Source organism: Microplitis demolitor, chromosome 3, assembly GCF_026212275.2.
Source record: "Microplitis demolitor isolate Queensland-Clemson2020A chromosome 3, iyMicDemo2.1a, whole genome shotgun sequence".
In the NCBI taxonomy this organism is placed as follows: Eukaryota; Metazoa; Arthropoda; class Insecta; order Hymenoptera; family Braconidae; genus Microplitis; species Microplitis demolitor.
In genome coordinates, this window is record NC_068547.1 from 6794101 (window position 1) to 6814531 (window position 20431).

General features: G+C 27.9%; 1 protein-coding gene across 3 annotated transcripts in view; it reads right to left on the bottom strand.

Moving 5' to 3' along the window:
* The window catches only part of LOC103568601 (nephrin), a 196069-nt gene that overhangs the window by 41895 nt on the left and 133743 nt on the right, over positions 1-20431 (bottom strand). For all 3 annotated transcript variants that reach the window (XM_014440599.2, XM_014440598.2, XM_014440600.2), the window contains exons 2-3: positions 13533-13679; positions 13162-13335 (exon numbers count right to left, since the gene is read on the bottom strand). In XM_014440599.2, coding sequence (XP_014296085.1) covers positions 13162-13335; positions 13533-13679 — 321 coding nt within the window. The remainder of the gene's footprint in view (positions 1-13161; positions 13336-13532; positions 13680-20431) is intronic.

Consider the following 20431-nt stretch of genomic DNA (forward strand, 5'->3'; position numbering starts at 1 on the left):
ACTACTATTCAGTAACTAGACGCTATGCACTGTAACCATGTTGGCCTGGTTCTCTCTCATCGGGTAAATCGTGAGCACTTGCGCTACACTTTAGACAGTAATACAGACGAAAGCTCTGAAATTGAATTTGGTCGAAAAATCAATCTTCTCTAACTATTGAATCAACTTCAATCACTGTAATTAGTCTTTATTAGTGTAAACTTATGATTCTATCGATTTTACATTACAAGACACCGATTATTATTCTTATACACTTAATCACTTTAATATGTTATTATTATCACACTGTACAAAAAGCGGTGGGAAAAATGGGATCATTTTAACTCTCCCCGGTGTTAAATGAAATTACACCGGCATAGGAGGTGCAATTCTATGGTGTTAAAATACCGGTGTTAAGTCGGTGTAAAAGTGGGGTAAACTGCGTCCGCTTGGAGTATTAACTTTAAAGATTATAAAACCCAAAAAATGTCAGTTCTTTAAAAAACTTAATAAAAAATATCATTTATTAACAATTATAGTGATTGAGTAAGTAAAAATATTCACAAAGTAAAATACTTTAACATCAATACAGAATATTTACACCGGTGGCAGTGTTATTTTCACACTGCTTTAGGTCTTGAAGTTTAATACCGCCCAATTTAACACCTACACCGCTTGGACACCCTGGTGATTTTTTACAGTGTATACAGTTAGAAATTTTATGTATTTGTGTTAAAAAATTATTTGGTTAAAGTTTTTGTGTTGATTTTTAACACAGAAATCTGTTAATTCAACACAAACCGTTGGTGTTAGTTTACTTTAACAGATTTTTTATGTTAAATGACTAGAAAATCTAGAATGTAAGACATTTCCTGTGTTATTCAAAAATTGACACAAAATTTGTGTTGTTTGACTAAACGTTCCCGCGCAAGTCTTCATTACTATAACCAAGCAAAGCATTGTAGCAGCATTGTCTGCTGGGAAATTTGGATCATAATTTATTTACAATTAAATATATACATTTTACAATTAAATTTAGATACCTTTCATATCTTTTTGAACCCGTTCAATGGTTTGCTAAATTGACATGAGTTCTACTAAGGGTAGATCAGTGTACTTGAGTTGGTTAGATTATGTGCTTATAATTATTAGTTGATTTTAACACGAAAAATGTGTTAAATTTACACAAATGTTTTGTTAAATATACACAAATTTTCTGTCAAAAGAACAGATTTTGTGTGTTCAATTTTATTTAACATAAAATTTGTGTTAAAGATCAACACAAACGCAATGTGTTGAATTAACACAAAAATTTGCATAGACCGTTTGCAACACACGATTTGTGTTGAATTTAACACAAAGTTTCTAACTATGTATTATTATTTATAATTTTTAAAAAATTATACAAGTTTACCATAAAACAATAAAAATTTAACACTTGGTTATAATATTATCGGTTTGATAAATCTTATATGATCGTTTTTCCATTTTATATATCACAGATAACTTTTTTATTTGTAAACGTCTGTTAGTAATATTATATCCCTGTGGTATCATATATGGAATAACTAAGAAGTGAAATTCGAGAGAAATAGAGCAAATGTGATAGCACGATACCAAGGGATGGTGAATCGAGTGAGTGAGTGAGTGAAAGGAGTGAATGCGAGAAACAAGAAAGAGAACTATTGAGAGGGGAAATACGCGCGTAGCTTACATTATACGTCACGTATAAACGCGCATGGAACGCGAGCGTTATGGCAACTGAGAAGACTTCGTGTAGATTATTCGATATCCTTAGCTCCACACAGATTCTCGACATTACAGACCATCAGTTAGAAATGGATATTCCTCTAACGTTCTCTTTCATTTCATTTACCCCACTTCTTTGTTTTTAATGATTTCGTTTATGTTTTATTTAATAAACAAAATTTAAATTCTCAAGTATTTCAAATTTTCTAAATATTTTATTCAAGTAGTAATGAAAATTTTTTAAATACTTGAGATTTTCATTATGATAAAATAACTGAATTTAATAAGCATCCAAGTAATTTTAATAATTTATTGTGCTGATAGCAATTAAATTTTTTTTTTTTTTTTTTTTTTACTAAAAATTAATCTCGACTCTTATATACGCAAAATACTGTTCAAAATAATTCAAAAATAAGCAAAATATATTCCGAGACACGTGCATTGTTCATTATCGATTCTGTGGAAAATAGTTTAATGGAAATACTTTTTTTCTCATGTTTCTTAAGTAAAGACCATAAACAAGATACAGTAAATCTTATTTAGATTTTTTCGCGCGAATTTAATCTTCCATCATCTCATTTTATTTATTTTTTTTATTTTGCTATATAATAAAGTCTTTTCCGTACCTTTAGAAAAAAATTTGATATTTCAGCATACAGAGTATATAAATTTCTTTTAGATGGATCAAATCCATCCGTATTTATGTGATTAAATCCACACACATATATTCATAAAAAAGATTATTTCTATATCTTTTAAGCTCAAAATTTTTTAAACATACATCAGAAAAAGTATTTTATTTATATAAATAAAAAGCTATCCATCTATCTTTCTATTCATTGGAAATTAAATCAAAAAAATTTTTTGATTTAAGTAATAACATTTTTGTTGAAATATTTTTTGGATGTAAATAAATAAATTATTGGTTTTTTTTTTTTAACTTTTTACAATTGCAAATAATTAACTAATATTTTTTTTTTCTTTGATTAATCATAAAAATGACAAAAAAAATTTATTTTTACAGATGAAAAATTTTCATAAAACAAAAGGAAAAATTGTAAAACAAAATTACAATTCGGAAATTATTTTTAATAAATCCGCGGGAAAAAATTAAAAAAAATTTCAATATAAAAAAAAAATTGTAGTAAAAATAAAAATGACAGATTGCACGGACTTTAAGATGCATTCAATAAAATCAAGCCATGACTTTTGGAAAATGTAATTCATCGGACAATTTTCAAAAATTAATAGTCCCCTTTATTTGTAACTTACTTCATTTTTTTTAAAAAATGCTATAAGCTTCATTAAATTTCTCACTGATAAAAATAGATATATAACACCTATTTTAAAAATATAAAAATAATTTTAAAAGTATTTAGAAGTTGATATAAAATAGATAAGAGAAAGTATTTAAATGAAAATATTTTTACCTCAATACTTAACAAGTTTTGATTTTTTTTTTTACTACCATACACAGATTACTAAAAAGAATACAATTTAAGAATGTTCAAAAGGAATAAAAACCTTGAATTCCTTGCCATGAAAATAAATTTAATTTAGTAAATTACTCCCCAAACTTGTTAATTATGTATTAGTTAAATGGTAAGTAATTATAAGCAATCAATACAATTACTATTATAATTAAAACAATAAAGTTAATGATAACCCCAAATTTGATATAGCCATAAGATGAAGATTGAAGATATATAAATTGAATTAATGGCGATAGTAGTAGTCAAGTATTATGTAATTATTGACGACTGTTATAATTCTAATTGTATTATCTCTATTCTCATAGCCAGAAAGCACGTTCATTTATGGCATACAATTAGAGAGAAGTATATATACATCTATATATATATATATACATTGAGATTATTATGTGGTGGGTAACTAACACTAGCACGGATCGTTGAAACAATTATCTGATGTTACAGACTAATGGCATAATTCGCGGTTACTACGCTCATCGAAGACGACATTAATGCCACTACGATTAACGAGAATTCTCAACAAACAAGTATTGCGGATGGTGTGTTAAACCACACCAGGACGAACCGACAATCGGCTTTGTTTTTAATCCTTTTTGGTGAACGATATCAGCCGTCGGAAATCGTTAATCTTACTACTCCTGTAAAGTTCCGAGCTTTAGAATAATATTATCCTTACCACTTTAACCTCAACACTATTTTAACTATTTCATCCTTAATGCATTTTTTCGTGCTTCATTTTACTCAATAATTCACGTCCTGATCAACAGTGTTATTTACAAACATAATAAATTGCTGACTTTTAAATCTTTTATTATTTATGGACTTTATAATACTTAATCATTGTCATATTTACTTTAACATTCATACACTAATGTTATGTTAAAAGTTTTTCGACAGTCACACTTTGGAAATTACGGCTTAAATATATGTTCACATAAACGTGTGTATAAATATAAACTGAGGAAAATACTCAACTATTTACTATTATATTAATGTCAAAATTATTTATATAATTTATTTGTTATACCGTGTGTCACATAAATAAATTAAAATGTTATGCTATGGTAAGCAATTTATTAAACTTAAATTTTTTATTATTTTTAAATAAATTTATAAATTGCAATGGGCGTTTAGATAAAATTTTACACTGTAACAAAAGTATCGTTGACTAAACAACTTGCATTTGGCTACATAGAAAAAAAATGGATAAGTTCTTTGAAAGTTACGCTGTCGTTGGAAAAAGTTAGTTGAATTAGCGAAAGAATTACTTTTTTCTCCACCAGTTTTTGTACAATGAGATATTACTATACATACGCTTTAGTGCAAATATGACTTGATCATAACCAAGTAGTGAAAAGAAAGTAATTCTTTTTGTAACTCAACTATTTTCCTTTCAATAATCGGCGTCTTTGAAAAAATATTAATCACAAACTTAATCAATTAAAATTTGTTTAAGCCAATGATGTCAAATGTTGTTTTTTTCATTCCATCAAAAATTGTTAATCACACTGAAAAAAATAATTGGTAGTCGCTACCGATTAATTTTCAGTAGCCGCTACCAATTATTTCGGTACCAGTTACCGAAATAATCTCTAGCTGCTACTGAAAATTAATCGGTAACGGCTACTGATTATTTCGGTAACAATTACCGAATTGTTACCGAAATAATCAGTTGCGGCTACCGAAAAATAATCAGTAGTAGCTACCGATTGCCAGCTGGTAGCTGCTACCGATTGCCAGTTAGTAGCTGCTACCGATTGCCAGTTGGTAGCTGCTACCGATTATTTTTTCCAATGTATGTTTAAATATATAGCATTGTATGTAAGTAAATGTAGGACCTATCGTTTGTCTCAAAAGTATTCGTCATCGCCTTAACTACGTCTGCACTTTTACTGACAGAGCTGGATTTTGTAGCGGGAAATTTTAATTTTTTAATTGATAAAAATAAGACTCGTTTGCAACAAACATTTTTTTAATTAATTAGTTTCTCAATAACTAAAATGCGTTGTTGACACTACTTCATTAGTTTTACTGTATACTTTTTTTTACTTTTTTTTTTCTTAAGGTAGTTCACTCGCGACATTCGTAGCCAAAAGTACAGCGTAATCGTAACTACAAAAAGTTAGAGATACTCAATGCCAGAATATTTTAATTTTGTGAAAGACTGTATCCAATACATTTTAGTTTTAAATATACAGATACATACCAATACAATCATACTGATGAGTATAATAAATGTGGCAACGCCGCAACCATTTATATTGAATAGTCTGTAGATTAAACGTATAGGTAGCGATCTTTATGTAGTGTGAGTTTAATTTACATGTAGTTTGTTATTGTTGACAATCACAAATTTTGGATAAAATGAATTTTTGTGCATATTTTCATAGTTTTTTTTTTTAAACTTACAAGAAAATCCCATATAAAAAGAATAAAATTGTCCGATGTGTGCTACTTTCGATATCATAATTTGAAAAAAATTCTAAAGCTATTAGAAAAACTGTCATTAATATAAGTTAATATCAAAAATTTTTTGGTTTGTTTAATATCATTGAATAAATGTTTAACATTTATAAAATATATTTCGAAAAATTTTCCCAAAATTTTTTGACCTCCAATACTTTCATGTTCAAAAATTAACCTAACAGTGACATTTGAATTTCCGCGGGTTAAGTATGACGACTGCAACGTTGCCGAGTTGTGATTACTGTACCCCACCACACGTCAAGTATTTTAAAATTATTCATATTTTTTAAACAAATCGGTCAAGAAATTCTGAGTTTTTTTCAAAAAATTTCTAATTTTTTCATTCAACAGTGGATAATTTAAAAAAAAATGGTAAGAACTGTTTCTAAGATGTTCAGGAAACTACATGGTTTTTTTTATACTTGGTAGATCTCTAGCATGTTAATTATGCACTTTTTGATTGTTAATATCTCGTCTTACAATCGGTGAAAACATTTCGATTTTTTCCCATTAAATATTAGACATTTTTGTTAATCTCATGTTTTAATTTCACCGCATTCCTAAGAAAAGTCGTTTTGCGAGTGAACTACCTTAACATTTTTGATAAACGAGAGGTTTTATTCTATTAAGTAAAAATGATATTGATGGATTTTATTCTATGATAATAATAATCGTAGAAAAAATAAGAAAAAAAAAGTTCATATATTGAGAAATACTGTCGGGTGAATTGAGAAATCGTGTCTTTGCATTTTATACGACGTATTTTCTGATAACAAGGACATATTTTGCCGACTCGAAAACTAGTGGTGAAACCCTCTTTGATGTTGCCTCGTGATAAATAATTCTAGATCGCTGTGTTGCCAACGTGAATAAGAATATATCACCAAAAAAAAAAAAAAAAAAAAAAACCCAGAAATCTACAATTGAAATATATCGATGATTATTATTATTTTTTTTATAAGACTCTTTATATTACATTAAAAAAAAAGAAGATTTATACCCAAGTAAAATACAAATAAAATGAATTTCCAAAAATAAAAAAAAAATTTTGCTGTCATTTTTTATTTCAATTGTATTTTCTCCAAGTACTGGAGCAGCATTAGTGTGACAGTAGAATTAAAAAAAGAAAAAGTGACATCTAGGAAAAAAAGGCGGAATATTTTAAAAATTTATTAAATAACGAAAAATTTAACTAAAAGAAAAAATTTTAATGAAAAAATAATACAATTTTACAACATTCTTTTTTTTTTTTTAATTATTTTTAGTCTTAAAAATATATCAGAAGTAACTTTGTCTGTTGATCATTATTCAAAATGTCATATATATTTAATGTAATTTATGTTTGCATAGTTTGTAGATAGCATATGGATAAATGAAATTTGAATAACGCCCAGCAACGAAGTAGTAAAGCTCCACGTGTGGTACGACCACATCGCAGTACCCAAAACGCTCATATATTCTATATTATTCCTAGTGGAATACTCGAGAAAGCGTGAAACAGATCGCACACAACTGCGAATGCAGATATACAATTTTAAATATACTATGAAATTGAGTTGATACATAAATCTACTCTTCGTACAATTATTATTTTATTAAATTTTTTTTCCTTCAATTACATCTCATAAATTTACTCTTTACTATTGTTTGATAAAGAAAAAAAGGATTGTCATAAATTATTAATGTAATTGTTATACATGTATTCAAATAAGTAATATTAAATTTATAAAATAAAAATGAATATTAAATCTATGAGTGGATAGAAAAGAATCTAATATGAATCTCAAAGGAATAAATTTTTATTTTTATGCATTTTAAAAAATAAAATACAATTTTACAAGTAAAAAATTTTGAATTATTATTCTCATTTAATAATAATTTAACGAAATAGAGATGCAACGAGGCATAGTAACTAATCTGAGTGAAGTAGTTATTAAGTCCGAGGTAAAAGTAAATAGAACAAAAAAAAAAAAAAAAAAAAAATGAACAGTATTATGTATAAGAGCTTGGTAGTGAAGTAGCCGGTACTCAAGTTGGTGGCAGGGCAAATATTGGCGCGACTGTTGAGTTTTCAAAGAGCTTGCTATCCATCGATTTACTCATCCAACTTTGTACTTTTGTAAACTTTACTGAAGGTACACTTTGATAATTCAATCTAATGTATCTACGTACGTTACATACATATTTTCAAAAAAAATATACACTGACATTAGCAAAAGTTCAAAGTACTTAAAGCTAAAATATTAATCCAGCATCAAATTTAATCATGTACTAATGTTCAAAAGTTGTGAGCTAAAAAAAAACAGCTTGCTAAAATATATTTTTAATTAATTCAGATGTATTGGAATTTTATTTTATATTCTGTATACATATATGTATATATAGAAACACATCCGAAAGAGTTTTCATTCAAATGATGACGCACTAGCAGTCTGTACGGATTTTTTTTTCTTTCATCATCGCTATATATTCGATTCTTCAATGCTTTCACAGTCTAGTGAGCTTTTTGGAAATAAAAAAAATAATAATAATGAAAAATAAAGAATAAAAATAAAAAAAAAAAAAAACAGAAATGTAAAGAACAATAGCGGAAAAAGTTGCAGAAAAACAAAAAAAAAATAAAGAAAGAAATATATTCCCATGACAAAAGAGAGAAGACTTTAATATTTATTTTTCTTTTCCTTTGTTCACACGTCTGCTAAGTTCACACACACACATACACACACATATGAGAAGTGATGACTTTTAGTCTTGACTTCTGGTTATTGATAAAATTTTAGTACTCTAGCCCACAATGTAAATACACGTATTTAAAAATTTTAATTTCAAGAGACTCAATAAAAAATTACAAAAAAAAAATATTAAATGTATAACTGAAAACCTTTATTACATTTATTCATCCGTTTATATATATATATATTTCAATAATTATAATAAATTTGCTTGAAAAAGGTTCTAATGAAATTTCTTTTATACACTTCTTTACAAAATGTAATAATGGACTCTTTTATTTTAATCTACGGTATCCTTCAAAAATATATTATTATAAATAAATTTTATCATTTTTTTATTTATAATAATAATAATAATAATAATAATAATAATGAGTCAAAGAATATTTGAGTAAACTATAAAATTTTCAGCATCTGATTAGCAAAATATACTTTTGAGTTACGTGCCACCAATCACTTTAGATGTACCCACAAGAGAAATGCATATCGTCCTCATGTGTGTATTCGTGTGTCAAATAGTGTAGTAGACATTCTATTTATATATATATCATATAACATGGGATTTGGTGTTGAAGGATATTGGAGGCTATTCCCGTCGGAAATATCGAGTGTACGAGGAAATCGTGTCACTGACCACACTTCTATCTTCTACTTCCAAATCTCACTAGTTTTCTCTCTATATTCGCTTTTTCTTTTATACATTCTCTTTCTTTTTTTTCACAGTGCGCCTTTAACGTCTTTTGCACGATTGAATTTCCAACATTTCCTATTATATGTTCAAAAGCTTCTTTTGTACGACCAAGTTAATAATCTCTCACGACCTCATCACACATTTCTGATTTGTTTTTTTATTTTTTTTCAATAAAAAATAAAAAAAACTTTTTTTGATTTAAATATTTGATATTTGACACGAAATTGTTTACGAACGAGTGTTGATTTTGTGGGTGGAAATAAAAAAATAAAATTGAAAATAATAAAAAAAATTGACTTTGATATTTGATGACGGGAACATGGCTCCCGGGTTGCGCCGATTGCCGGTGTTGCCAGCAGCAAAATATTTTAAAATTGCGAGCAGAGTTTTCTCGGTGTGCGTACGCGTATTCAATGATGACGAAGGGATAGTAATAAATAATACCGCGTCCACCGGATAGCTCGTATCAGTTTGTCATCTATTGCTTGACATTCACGACAAACGATCGTTGGTATATAAGCTTTAAAAATTACGTCACGTACAATTCTTCCTTTTACTTCCTCTTCCTCTCAACCCAACTATTCTCTCTTTTGCTTTTTTTTTTTTTTTTTTTTTTTTTTTTTTTTTTTTTTTTTTTTTTTATGAATACTCATTTTTCGGCCATTTATCTTTAAACTGAAAATTTTCACATAATTCGTTTTAACGTCACGTTTTTTTTTTTTTTTTTAATTATTTAGAAATTTTTCAAAAGTATTTTAAGTTACTTCGACTATCATTTGTGATTTCTGAACCCTGATAAATAAAACATGTTACATTATTGTTTTAAAAAAAATTCAAAAAATTTTTTGTGTTATTTTTAATCCCCTTATTCTTAACATGGTCATACTGCTACTAAAAACTCTATTTTTACCTTATGTAAAAAAATTTTTTGCATTACAAAACTCAACGGCTTCCCAATTTCAAAATACAGTAACTGACAAAAAAAATTTTTTTGAAATATGTATTGAATCAAGTTCATGAGACTCCATTGAAACCTAAAAATACCAAACAATCGATTTTGAAAAATTTTTCAGTTACTGTGTTTTGAAATTGGGCAGTTATCAAAATGACGGGGTAAATTCATAATGAAATTTTTTTCCCATTATTTATCGTGTATATTGAATTATAAATTTAAAATAATTCAAATAAGATGTAAAATTTATTTTATACTTAAAATTTTTGATTATATAAATTTATATAAAAGGGACATCATATATTTATATATTTACTCATATATATATGGCAAATGTGACACTTAGTTAGTTCGTATATGCATGTTAGAAGTGAACGAGTACTTTTGGGAATTTTAAAGTGCTCTCGTGAGACTTGGAGACCGGGTTAGCTCGTCGTTTCCCTCGAAATATTGAGATACTGCATGTGAGACCGTGACGCAGGAAAGGGGACAATTGGGAATACAAAAAAAGGTTACGGGTGTTTTCTTTGCCAAGATCGTTGTTTCTCAGTCAGTTGTCGAGTTTTTCCGTTGTTGTAATGGTTAAATAAAAATAAAATAAACTAAATAATAATAATAATAACAACAATAATAATGACATTATTAAAAACAGAGTTTAATAAAAATAAATAAACTAGACATCATTATACTTTAAAAAATTCTAAAGGGGAATCGAGTGCCAAATAGTTGTCTATTAAAATACTGAGTATTTGCACGGAAATATCTAATATCTCAATTGTCAGTTTATTTTAATATTTCCGCACTTTAACAGACATTCCTTTTAGAAAATTTATTATTTATCTTTTACTTTTATTATTATAGGGTAGCTTGACCAGTGAACGGAAGATCCCCAATTATTGAAAGAAAAATAATTCGATAAATAAATACAATAAAATAAAAAAAGATGTGAGAAATATAATTTCTCTTTTAACATATACATAAATATGAGAATATAAGATAATTTAAAAATAAAATTGTCTATTTAATATGTATTATAGCACACGGAAAAAACGACTCTGTCAAAATTACAGGAAAAACTGTCAAATTTACAGATTTACCGCTGTCAACCAAAAAATGTAAATTTTACAAAGTTGAAAATGCTATTTTCACATTGTGGAAACTGTCAGTCTGAAACTGTCAATTTGACAGTTTTTCGATGTAATAATTACATTTAAAAAATGCAAAATTCATTTAAAAAAAAATGTGAAATTTATATTAGAACAATAATTGAAATTGTTATTTATGAGTAAGAATTTTACATATCGTAAAATGTAAACAATAGACAAGAAAATATTCTAAAAATTGAAATTTAAAATAAAAAAATTAGGTATTCATGTAAAATAATTGTTCAAATCTGCAAACCATAGAAATGGTTTGTAAATTTTATATAACTTGATAATCAACTTTTTACAGATTATTTTTGTAAATTTGACAGTTTTTCTTTGTAAGTCTAACAAAATCTATCCATGTAATTTTGACATTCCCATTTCTGTTATTTTCACATATTATTTTTTTCCGTGCAATTTTAAAACATTATTATTTCTCTACATTTCAATGTACTCCTTCATTAACACCACCTCTAGTTAACATGGAACAATGAACTTATTAATTATTATAACTTACGAGCCTGGAAAGATTTCTCAGTACCTAAAAAAAGTATGAACTATAGTTTTTTGCAATACCTGCTTTGAAAGTTCAATTTCCGAGCGCTGTAAGTCGTATTAGATGCGCTAAATATATTTAGCCTTGCCTATACATTTTACTCAACCGCGCTTGTGTGCTAAATATCCTATTTACAGTTTTAACTTTACTATACTAACGTAGTAATAATATGTCACGGCCAGTGACTGTATTTAATTATGCTCTCGATAATATTGACAATCATGATCACGCCATTCATTCTAAACCTTGTGAGACATTGACATGATTGTAAAATTTTTCGCTTTTAGTACACGTGTAGCATAGATTACTATAGTCTTATGATCTAATAGTAAAACAATAAATAAAGTAGTTAAACAAAAAAATATAAGAAAATTAATGATGCATTTTTTGGTTTATAACTTTGAACTTTAATTTATGAATCGACATAAGATCTATGTGTCAAATTTTACATATATTTTTGCATACCTTAAGCACGCACGCACTGTGTGTACTTTTTACTATTAAAATTATTTCTCGACTAATTCACTCATGTTAAATCATCTCTACACTTTTTGGATTTTATTTAAATAGGGCATATTGTATACTAGTAAGAAAAAAAATTTCAAGGCTTATTTTCGACCCGGTATCAAATCAGTGTATTATTTCAGGAATTCAAAATAAATTATTTTAATTCAAGAAACCAGTGCAATAAAAAAGATGGTGGAAAATCCAAAAGGCCACACCTCAATCGCTAATTTTGTTTTGAATCATTACTTTTACTATATAATATTCATTTATATTTTTTAATATGAATTATCAATTTTATTTTTTTATTTTTTATTATCAGTTTAATATTTTTTTTAAATGTCCCGCTTTTTTGTCGTAGATGTCGCTCTTTTTTTCAAACCTATACTGATACAGATAGCTGGTACCGATTCCAATTAGTAACGGCTACCGAAATAATTGGTAGCCGTTACCGAAATAATCGGCTTTTTAATTTTCAATGATTGAAAAATAATATAATAATAATTACAATGAGCGATTGAGTTGTGTACTTTTTGATTTCGAAACATTTTGTTGTATTATTTGTATTGAACGGATGTTCAGCCATAAAGGATTGAACTTAAATATAAAACATGGATGTATTTGCTATTAAATTCATAAAGTATTAAAATTAAATTAATATTTATTAATATCAGTACTTCATATATTTTATTGAATCAATTAATTCTAATAAAATATTGTCAAATAAATTTATTACTGGACTGACAAGGGCACTTTAAATGATTTTCAATGAATTTGTGTTTAAATTCTGAGCATCAATTGTAAATAATACAAAAAATATAAATATTTACATGGGCACGGTATCGACATTAAATTCAAATTTAAATGAAAAAATAAAATAAATAAAGTACTTACATATGACAACGAGGTTAGCATTGGCGCGAATTGCTTTTATTTTTCCATAAGGACCAACTTGACACTGATACTCTCCATCATCCGTCAATGAGGCATCACGTATCGTTAAATTATAAACGCCTGAATTTTGATCACCCTCCAATTTAAGTCTCGGATAACCAACAATACTACCACCTAAACAGTAAAAAAGAAAAATAACAAAATAAAGTTTTATCCATTTAAAATTTCTTTGTGTACTTAAAGAATATTGTATAATATATTGAACAAACGCTACAAAAGTATTAGACAGCATGAGATAAGAACGGAAAATAGGACGTGGATCAAGAGATGAAAGTAATCTGTCAGAAAATTTTCTTTGACAAAGAGCTTACCGGGTTGGATGACGAAAGCAAAACCATCTTTAGCCCACTGTACTATTCCCATTCGTTTTCCAACGACACATGGTATCATTACTTTTCCTCCTTCTTGCACAGAACTATTTACAGGCCTTACTTTGAAATACTGCTGATTTGTGTCGCCTGAAACAAACAAACAAATAAAATAATAACCTCTGTTTTTTTTTTCAAACTCGTAAAAAATTTTTTAAATTTATTTTATTCCTTGTTTTTAATGTAAACAACCAGAACAAATATTTTTTTTTTTTTTTCATTTCAATAATTAAAACTGAAGCATTAAATAAATATTTTTAGCAAATTTTCATGTTACGGCAATTTCGTTAGTTTGAAATGCAGTAGATGGTTTTTAAAATTGTTTTTGTTTTTATTTTTTTGTTAAATGTATTTATGATTTCTATTTATAAAAAAATTGTATATTTTTTTGAATTATACGTTAGCTGCAGTAAAAATAGATCAGTAAAAATGGTATGAAAAAAATGTCATATTAATTTTTTTATACCATACTTGATAGATACCAGGTCCTTTTTTTACTTTGATAAATTTATTGAGTTAATACGGAGGCTATTCTATTTTTTTTATGCTATTTCATTGTAGTCGACCTTTCTTTTCTCTTCAAATTTTCACTAATTAATTAATTTTTTTCTACGAAACGCTTCGCTTTTCGTTCAATTCTCTACACTTTTTATTACTAAAAAGACTCGTGAAGTTTGAGTAAATTTACATTTCGTTCTGCTCTTTTAGTTTTGCTATATGTTTGTATTTGGATGAATAATTTTATTAAGAGTTTAATTAAACTCTGCAATAAAAATTATATAGCAAGCAATATTTAAAAGCACAAAAATAAATTCATTTAAAAATCAGATTTTTTTGTTTCGTTGTAAAAGTAATTGTCCATTTTATAGAAGAGGGAAAGCAAAAGGGGGTATACAGTTATAAATTTTGTGTCAAATTCAACACAAATCGTGTGTTGCAAACGGTCTACACAAATTTTTGTGTTAATTCAACACATTGCGTTTGTGTTGATCTTTAACACAAATTTTATGTTAAATAAAATTCAACACACAAAATCTGATCTTTTGATAGAAAATTTGTGTACATTTAACAGAACATTTGTGTAAATTTAACACATTTTTCGTGTTAAAATCAACTAATAATTATAAGCACATAACCTAACCAACTCAGGTACACTGATCTACCCTTAGTAGAACTCATGTCAATTTAGCGAACCATTGAACCGGTTCAAAAAGATATGAAAGGTATCTAAATTTAATTGTAAAATGTATATATTTAATTGTAAATGAGTTATAATCCAAATTTCCCTGCAGACAGTTCTGCTACAATGCTTTGCTTGGTATATAGTAATGAAGACTTGCACGGGAACGTTTAGTCAAACAACACAAATTTTGTGTCAATTTTCGAATAACACAGGAAATGTCTTACATTCTAGATTTTCTAATCATTTAACATAAAAAATTTGTTAAAGTAAAATAACACAAACGGTTTGTGTTGAATTAACAGATTTCTGTGTTAAAAATCAACACAAAAAATTTAACCAAATAATTTTTTAACACAAACACACAAAATTTCTAACTGTGTACAACGTTTTGCCCCTCCCTCTTCTAATATTCATTAATTTTTCTCAATTTTAATTCTTCGTGACGAACTAGGATCTGAATTAAGCAGACAGTAGCAGGAATTGGTGCACGTAAATTCATTGCACTCAATGATGCATAGTTTTTTGGCATTGTCTGTTACAATTTGTCGTAGACTTGTCTTAAGCGATGTAGAAAAATTGAGTGTATAGATCAGTAGAAATCTGGCAAGTGTCCGTACCCTCAAACCGAATAAAGCATCACAACTTTATGATATACTTGTTCTCTTTTATTATCTTTTTTTTTCTATAGTCGTTTTGAGTTTTTTTCTTCCATTTGAAGACAGTGGGAGTAAAGCAGTTGGTTATTCATTCGAGCGATGAATTGAAATCGAATCGCTAAAGTCAACGTTCCGTAAGTAACTAAATGACTGTTTTTTTCCGCGTGATAAGATAATTCACTTGATTTATAGGATATTTTAATATTTGTAATTAAGCATGCCAAAAACTTGTCTCCATTAAACTTTTTACTACTGAAAGTTTTACAATCAAATCGAAAAAAAAAAAAAAAAAACACAGATTTTTTTTTTTTTCTCAATAAAAACTTTAGTTTCCATGTTATAAAACGATTGAGGTCAAATAATAAACTGAATACCGGCAATTCGCAGTTCTTGTCACGTTTAAATGAAGTGAGAGAAGAATAACCAGAAAATAAAAAAAATGTCTCTTTTCATTGTCTATCTTCTGTTCTATACTTATATATATACGTGAACATTAAAAGAAATAAATAAAAAATAATAATAAAAGATGTCTTTTAATTTAATATGAGGTGCTGCTGAAAACATGACGCTATTTTTGCTGACAAAAGACAATCGTCTTTTATCCAGCACAAAAGATCAGAACGTAAGTATAAATATATATATATATATAAAACGCCTTTTGTTTTATAAATTCAACTTAAATTATTAATTTTAATGATAACAATGACTTAAAAAAAATATAATTATTACAATAACAGCGTGCAATATATTATTAAAAATATCTGTGATAAAATCTATAGAATGCGGATGTTTTTATATAAATCATCGTATTAATTACATGAATCATTTGTGCGCAATATCTCAATTAACAGACGTAAATAAACCGTTCGAAATTTATTACATACCTATCCGTTACTACTTAAACTAGATATCTAACAAGAAGGAAAGAAAAACCAGCGATGTACATAGATAGATGTATTCAATGTATCCATATAAAAACTGGAAACTGGTGTTAAAATATAATTACACTAATAGTTGAACCCAGGATGATGTCTTGGAGAACGTAGATGGGAGTTGCAATTAAACATAACGCAAACTCGGATCGATAAAGCGGGAAAGCTGAACAAGGTGCAGAAGCAGTTTAGATAGAGATAGAGACACATGCCACGTATATAGAGTAAAAGACAGAAGAGGTGGTATGAGTATGTTGGAGAGAGTGAAAAAGATGAAATAAGTGAGAGACAAGGGTGCGCGATAAGTAATGTAAGGTAAGGTAAGGTAAGGCTGTTCACCCGCGGGCAAAACATGAACTTCACAAGCTGATTAACATGCCCCTCTGTCTGGTAATGTAAAGTGCACGCGGTCGACGTGACGGACGTGAGGAGCCACTTCTCTCCAACTTTACTTGCATTGCTTTTACCACCAAGTCTTCTGTCTTCTATCTTCCATTCTGATCCATTCTCACTGCACTTCTCACTTGCATTGCTATTATACATGTGGTAGAAGCTTCTCCCTAGTTCTCTACTCTTGACTTGTATGTGGCTTTGACTCTGCTATACAACTAGTAGTAGACCTACTACTACTACTACTATTAACACTATTATACTATACTACACTACTAAAACCACAATACTAGTATTAGTACCACTACTACTACTACGTCTAGTACAACAGCTAGTACTTGTACTATGGGTGACATGAACCATCAGTGATACAATTGGTACGCACACGTGTATAAAGCTTGCACTTGAACACGAGTGACAGAAGTGGATTCAGTGGAGTAACCAGCACATGACAGAGAAGCATAATTAGCCGACGACGATGTAACACTGTGACAAGTTTACAAGAACAGTGTATAGAGAGATAGGAGGTAATTATGTTGGTGTGGGTAGAGAGAATCAAGTGCCGATGGCAAATCCTATACGAATACGAAGGATTATTGTCAGGCTAACTTGACTTCTGTTATTGTGTGTAATTAATCCGACAGCCGTTAACTTTTATATGGATTTCAGATTTAATATGTCGGATGTTCGATAATCATGCTAACATATTTTATGTCTAAATGGATATTGGTTTCAATGTAGAGAAAGAAAATTACTTGGTAGTTTAAGTGTGTAAAGATAAAAAATTGGTAATTGTCCAGAATCAGGGTTGTTAACCTTTATGATCACCAAAAATCCAATTTTAGACTAATCGCTTCAAATTAGGTGTCATTATTTAGCGTTTTTCGGTGAATTTAAGATATATTTGGTTGATTCGTTATGTAAGACTTACTAAGCCAAAAGTTTGCACCAAGGGTATGAATTTTGCTTATTTTTCAGGTTATCATTGACATATTCTAGTTCCGAGCTACACTGCACTATTTGACATATAATACTTGTCATTCTATGTATTGACTTTTAAGTCAACCACTTAAACTTAAGGTATATGCCTATTTGTCATAATGTTTGTAGTTTCGTCCTGAGTACGCTAACGGACTCATCAGTTTTGCAAACTTTAGTTACAAGATTCAGATAGATGTCTCGTGTTAAAGACAAAAACACGTACAGAAAATTTAATCTACCTTGTGGTGAACACGTAGAAAAAATTTAATTATAGGTAGTAAAGGTGTGAACACTTGGAACTTTTGAAAATTTGTTCAGCCCCACTTCTAGATAATTGTCAAAATTTTTTATTTTTATTTTAATTCATATAATTTATTAAAGAAGTGAATGTGAAAATTTCAAATATTGCACACCGCAATCATGAATGAGCTTAGGGTGCTCTGTTGTCGCATCAAAATAAGTGATTTCTGACCGTTTCGGTAACATTAAAACGCATCGATACTTCATGTCGAACAGTTAAATGATAATAAGCTCAATATTTTAAAGACAAGACTCTAAGAAATGTCTGATGGTATTTTAAGTCGATTATTATAATGGTCACATCAAAATTTTTTTTTGTATGTGATGTCATATTTTCTGTATATACGGTCACACGTTTGTCGATAGCTTTTGAAAAACGCAATGAATCGACTCAATTTTTTTTTAATAAATCCAGAATTTTGTAGAACGGAATCCTATTGAGTATCGCTATTCTCATAAAGGTCAAGTAGTTGGTGTATTTTATCAAAGCCATTGTTTTATTTCTCACCATTTGTTTTTATTGTTTCGGTTTTCTACTGAGGACAAGTAATCGTATTGGCGTCGAAGTCTTAAAATAAAATACACCGATTTATAAAAAAACGAAAGCGATTGATTTGAAAAAAAAAATGATACATGATAGATACACTGATTTAAGATTTGAAATTTAAGTCAATCAATAATTTCTACATACAAAATAATAATTAATACACTTTATCATGGAATAATAAGGTTTATAGCATTTTAAAAATATATTCCTGGGTCAAAATATCTGGCCTCAATCTAGCCTCATCGAACCCAAGTAAGCCTCAATCCAGCCTCATCGGACCCAAGTAAGCCTCAATCCAGCTTCACTGTGCAAAAAAAGCATTTCAAGACTTAAATAATATTCAAAAAGCCTCAATGAGTTGAAGCTCAAATGAACCTCTAGTTTCGACTATGTAATTTAAATTCGATTAGTATAATTTGAGGATCTTTGAGCATCACTTGAAGCTCAAAATACATTTTTTATTCAGTTCAATAAGACTAGATATTTGACTCGAGATTTCTATTGTTATTTAATTAACAGAAGAAATCATTAATAAATCATATAAAATAATTTAAATATTATTACTGATATATTTTTTTTATAAATTTATATCTAAACTTCATCTAACTTTATCATAAAAATGTATTATGCAAAATGACATTATGAAAAATAAATAAAATATTATACAATACCAAAGATAAGCAAATAAAAAATAAGAGCTTCTAATTTAAAATTTAAAAATCTTCACTGAAATAATTCATTACAAATTCAAATTTTTATAATTATTACTATCCCATAAACACTTGAAGTATACATACATGGATTCTTCAAATTTTATCTATTTACTTAAAAAAAAAAAAAAAAAGTACGCTAACGATGTAATTACTATCAGAATAAATGATAATTTTTTGTAAACTTATTAAAGTGAATAAAAAAAATGGGCAAAGATTGCATGGAGATGATGATAAGAAATGTCATGGGATAAGAAGCAAGCATGAAATGATAATGACTACAGATATATAGTACAGTATAAAATTATATAATAGTGAAGCGTGAAGAAGGCAGAGTGTGGATAATTGGGAGGCGTTTATCTAGATACATATGATATGGCCGAATAAACACACCAGTGTATAGCATAAAGCGGAATACATATATACGTATATATATGTAGTAACTACTTTTAGCTCTCATGAAGTAACTATATAATGCGATGATTGTAGCATTGTCATAATCACGCGAGGTCATTGTCAGATCTTACGCTTTTCTTATTATTACTAAGTCTGTTGCGTCTTTGTTATTTCATTAATATAATTTCATTATTCTCATAATTATTATTTACTCGTAATTATCACTGTTATTATAAAACTGGTAACACAGTAGTTTCTGTATACTATTTAATTTATACTTTACCTTTTATTGTATACGTTTTATTAACATGAATGATGTGAATCAAAGTTGTCTTTTGTGTTTTATTTAGTCAACACAAATATTTATTTTAACGTTAACGTTAATGTCGGGTATTTTTAGTAGAAGTGGTCGTGGCAAAAAAAAGAAGATAAAGAGAAGAGAAGAGAATAATATAAAGGAAATGGTAGAGGAAATGCGTATACAGAGAAAACATTAGAGTTTAATTCTTATTCTTGGTCACAGTGATATTTTTCTAACATATATATAAATACAAAGTCGAGTAGCTATAACAAAGACCATTTCAAAGAGAATGCGGTACACGGTTTACTTTATAGTTGGATGATTTTCATCCTGACAATTATTATATAAATATTTTTTGTATATATTTATATACTTATTTCTTCATACAATGTAAACTCTATTGTATACTTTAAGTTATTAATTAATGAATTTTTAAAATAATTCAC